This window comes from Merops nubicus, unplaced genomic scaffold, assembly GCF_000691845.1.
Source record: "Merops nubicus isolate BGI_N331 unplaced genomic scaffold, ASM69184v1 scaffold9571, whole genome shotgun sequence".
Classification (NCBI taxonomy): domain Eukaryota; kingdom Metazoa; phylum Chordata; class Aves; order Coraciiformes; family Meropidae; genus Merops; species Merops nubicus.
In genome coordinates, this window is record NW_008588981.1 from 2,157 (window position 1) to 7,064 (window position 4,908).

The window sequence follows — 4,908 nt, forward strand, 5'->3', positions numbered from 1 at the left end:
GGGGAGGACTCCTTCTGCCGCCGTCGCGGGGACGGGGACGGGCTGCGCGAGTGGGAGTGGCGGCGGCGCCTCCCCACCTCCCCGTTCTTCACGTTGGATCTTTTAGGTCTTTCCTCTTCAGATGAAGATGAAGAACCAGAATCTATAAACGTAGAAGAATCACTCTCTGGAAAATGATCCTCACGATACTATTAACACAGTTACTACCAGGGTTACACTCAGTTTAAGCGACTAATGTTCTCGCCCACAAAATAAGCCTTGATTGAAAAGCAGTTCAACTAAGATTGAAGTGATAAATAAATAAAATGGAACTGGATAAAAGCATTTGTAACAATCTGACTGTCCACACAAAATGTGACTAATTTAAAAAGATGAACTGCAGTTACTTACAGGAATATTAAACAGACAAAAACTTAGACCAGGCTGAGGTTAATTTACTGATCTCAAGCACACAGGAGTCCAAAATATTAAGAAATAACCTATTGCAACAGCAGATTAAATAATGTATAGCAAATGATATTGGTGTGAGAGAGTTAAAAGAAGTTTAAAGAGTTTAAAAGTGCAACTTCTAAACACATGAATCCACTAACAAGAGATATAACCTTTAAGTGATACTTGCAACAATTAAAGTGACTTCATTATGAGCAGTAAATCTATATGTAAGATTACAACAGCACTGCAGATAACTGTAATCAGGATTTGACCCGATTTCCTGCAAAACAAAACTACAATGCAGTTGTAGGAAATCCATGCCAGCCATACCAGATGAAGACTGTTGATTCTGCCTTCTGTACTGACGCCTCTGTTGAACAGAGTCTGCTGCAGCCATTTTACCTCCTTTATCTTCTTCTGAAAAAGTACATACATGGACAGAACATTTAAACTGGAGACACAAATTCACCTTATTTAGGCAGAAGTCATATTGCAGTAGATCATGCAGTATGTTTTGTTTTGTCTTGCACAAATCTTAAGATAACATTGAGGCTGGAATACACCAGCTAAGCGTTTTTCCACAACTGCTTGGATAGAAATGTTTTGAGGCAGCATGACTGATCACCTTTACACTTCTGAAAGCTCTTGCTTTCAACGCCAGTGTGCCAAGAGGGTTTAGCACTTTACTACTGCCTTTTAGTGCCATAACTTTGATTAAAAACCCCACCCAAGGCCAGGGCTGGAAAGCAAGAACGTACCTGATTCCGACAGCTCTGCTTTCCTTGGTTTTGGTGCTGGCGAAGGAGATTCTCTCTTCTCCGTACTCTTATGTTTGGGTGCTGAAAGACAAAGTCCAGTAAGTCATCTGCGGTGGATTACAGCCTCGCATGCTTTGCTGCTCACACAAAGTGTACACACCATCTCTGAGAGAAGAAAGGCACAAGAAGCTCCAGCTGCTGGAGCAGAGATGTTTGTTTCCTCACCTGATGCTCGGCTGGGCGAAGCAGAGCCGCGGCTTTTCCGTGCGCGGTTGGACTGCTGGGGCGTCGGAGAGCGGCGCGGCTTTGGAGGGGGGCTGGCTGGTGGGGATGGCCTGTGCCTCCGCCTGGGGGGGCTGGCAGAAGGAGAGAGCCGTCGTGTCTTACGAGCAGGGCTGGATACTGTTCTTTTAGGTGGCTTCTTTGGTGGTGACCGGGAACGTGAGGAGGAGGAGGAAGAGCTACTGCCAGATAAGGACGCCGATGACCGTCGTCTCCTGCAAACCCAACAGCACATCAGACCCTGTCTAGCCAGCTCAGGAAACGTTTGAGCACGGACAAACACAGAACTGCATTTGTTTGCAAGCACATCTATAGAGCCACATACAACAGCACTTCCAAAACATGGTGGACAGCCTTCAACGCTCGGTTTGGAGGAGAGAATGACAACTGATCTTTCACAGTTATTTTTAAACTACACGGTGAGCAAAAAATTGTTAGTGTTACCTCTGCTTGCTTTCTGTCAATCTACAGACTACAACTAAGCTTCTCCTGGGAGGAATTAGTTTTGTTTGGGCTCTCTAACTTTTGGATGGTTAAGAGAATTCTCCGTGTTAGCACATGTGATTTAATAATCTCGAGATCAGATCTGTTTAAGAGTTTAGTGTTCAAGTACACTAAAAAGTTCTTATACCAGGAGGCAAAAATTTCACATGTAAGATAACAACTTAACAATTCAAAATCAATTTATCCATCCTTATGTTTTAGTCCTTTGTCTTGTCTTTGTAATTTTAAAAAGGTAGGGCCTCTAGAATTCTGCGGCAAAATTTGTGGCAAGTTCTGTTGCAATTGTGTACCTGCAGAATCCACCTTTGGCTGCAGAATTCCTGAGAACCTGGAAAAAAGAAACCCTACCTTGAGCGAGATAAACATTTGCTGAAAGGGAGCTCTTGTACATCTGGCAACAGACATGTTTGATACTTGTCAGAGTTTTCCCAGTAACTGTGTGGAATGAACAGCTTTACAAACTCAGGGGAGAATAAAAAAAGAATAGTCACCACCTTGTCATAAAAAGGAAGAACCATTTCCTTCCTAAAAAAGAGCAACTGCTGTACACAGGAAGCATCACTTTAATTCTCCTCCTATGAAGAGGATCAGAACCTCCTCTCTTCCTATCAAGACAAATGTCTATTTTGACATTGCCATAAGTACATAATTTTCCTTCCAAGGCAACTGGGAACTTGGCTACCAGAACAATTGCTTATGCTGTCAAAAATGTAACCTCCAACACCACAGGGAAGTTGGAGGGTTTTTTTAAAGTAAAAGAACATGAAGAAACACATTTCAAGTCACAGTTTCATTTTCACTTTAATTGTATGTGATGCAAAAAAGTTCTTCACTCTGAGGGTGGTGAGACACTGGAACAAGTTGCCCAGAGAAGCTGTGAAAGCTCCATCCTTGGGTGTGTTGAAAACCAAGCTGGACAGGGCTTTGAGCAACCTGGTCTAGCAGGAGGTGTCCCTGCCCACAGCAGTAGGGTTGGAACAAGATGATCTTTAAAGTTCCCTTCCAACCCAAGCTATTCTGTGATTCTATGAAATGTTATAACTAAAAAACTCCCAATAAGTAAAATCCAGTTACTCATTCTATTTTTTTCCCTAGGCAGGAAAAAAAAAGGAACTAGCAAGTAAGCACAAAAGCTCTACAAGATGCCCTGTCAGTGAACAACAGGAGCTATCCAAAGCCACTTGAAGAAGTTATAGTTCTGAAATGGCCACTTTTCAAAAAATTTTCATATTTCAACTCAAATGAAACCATTTCACAGCTGCTATGATGTTCCCCCAGAGATGAACACACTTATGACCTATGATGCTGCAGTTTTTACATCACTCCAATTATACATCTGACAGCAGTAAGGTAAGATGAAAAAGGTAATTTTGGTAACACTCACTCCTCACAACTAACATTCCCTTCAACTTTCAAAGCTGAACATCTCCAGATGTCTCAGAGAAGGGAACCTTACCGCCTCACAGGGGATCTGCTTCTTCTGTGTCTGGGTGGGGGAGGCATTCGCCTTGGAGGGCTCCTCCTCCTTGGAGACGGCCGTCGTCTCGGGCTTGGTCGCCTTCTAGGGGAGTAAGACCTGTCATAATCAAAAATTCAATTGAAAAGCAACTATCTAACTTTCAGATTTGAGGAAATTTATCCTCAGGGCACTGAGTGTGAAGTTGCTTTTCTCCAAGCGCATCACATCAAAGCAGCATTTAGATTAGGATGCAAAGTGTACGTTCGGGGACAATCAGTGCTTTGAAGTTCACCAACATCTCTCTAAGTAGTAATGTAATCCAAAAAAAAGGGGGGAAAAAGTAATTTACAACATCTTCAGCATCAAACATATCTCCTAAAAGAAGGCTGCACAAATCCCACTATCTAACATGTGCTGTACTCAGCATTAATTAAGTACCCTACTCCTTCTCCAGTCACTGTGAGCATCTTTTCATGAACTGAGAGGAAGAAAACTCCTGAACAAGTTTATCCATTGAATGCATCTTTCTCGTTTCACTAGAATCATCCATAGCCCAGCATCTCTAAAAACATCACTGCTTTAACTGAGAACATGACATCAAATGGCATCTTCAGAAGGAAATACTCAGTTCTCCACCTTCACCACCTAGCTAATTTGAAGTCCTACCTTGACCGTGATCTATGGCGCCTTCTCGGTCGAGAATGAGATGGAGAACGTGACCGAGACCTTGACCTTGACTTGGACCGAGTTGGGGACCTTTGACGAGTCTTCTCCTTCTCCTTCTCTCTTTCCTTCTTTGAATTACGTTCTGGTGAAGTTTCCTTAGTTTCTGGTACAGGAGGTTCAGGTTTAGGAGCTTTTGGGATATCACTGTTAAAAATACAGACTTAATTTATAATCACATACAAACCACAGCCCCTACAGTAACGTTTTAGAAGCTGCCAAGATATTCCCCTACAATGAACATTCTTCTGCCCATCCTCTGCCAAGATGTTAAGACATTCCGCTCCTAAACTGTGAGAAGAATGAGGATGTGGTACCATGAATCAAAAAGATAAGTAACAGAGAGGTTGTCAACCTGCTAGAAAACAAGATGAATGCAGTCAGGAGTGGAAAAGATGACCAAGACAATGAAAGCACAGCAGCAGCTAAACACAGTGAAAAAAGAAATCTTACTGAAGATCATTCACTGAACCCGTTGCAGGGAGACAGGGAGAAGCGTGTGGCACTCCCCCAGGTCAAGCTCCAAAGAGGTTTGACGATCATTTTGGTTTTTTAGAAGTGAAATGCACAGTTCTGCACACACAGTTACCACGCTCACCTGTTTGAAGTCGCCTCTTGAACGACAGCCTCCTTTGGTTTGGCAGAGGGTTCTGGCTCGGGCGTGGGCTCCTTCTTCTCGGGCGCGGGCGTGGCGCTGCGGCTCTTGGTCCTGTGGTGGGGGGAGCGCGAGTGGCTGCGCTTCCGCTCCCG

General features: G+C 43.5%; 1 protein-coding gene across 1 annotated transcript in view; it reads right to left on the reverse strand.

The window, feature by feature from the left end:
* Positions 1–2: 2 nt before the first annotated feature.
* Positions 3–4,908, reverse strand: part of SRRM1 (serine/arginine repetitive matrix 1) — a gene marked incomplete at both ends in the record, with an annotated part of 9,241 nt that continues 4,335 nt past the window's right edge. The window contains 7 exons of the mRNA XM_008949431.1: positions 3–142; positions 763–849; positions 1,191–1,271; positions 1,416–1,687; positions 3,433–3,537; positions 4,102–4,305; positions 4,757–4,908. The exon at positions 4,757–4,908 is cut by the window's right edge and continues 40 nt beyond it. Coding sequence (XP_008947679.1) covers positions 3–142; positions 763–849; positions 1,191–1,271; positions 1,416–1,687; positions 3,433–3,537; positions 4,102–4,305; positions 4,757–4,908 — 1,041 coding nt within the window. The remainder of the gene's footprint in view (positions 143–762; positions 850–1,190; positions 1,272–1,415; positions 1,688–3,432; positions 3,538–4,101; positions 4,306–4,756) is intronic.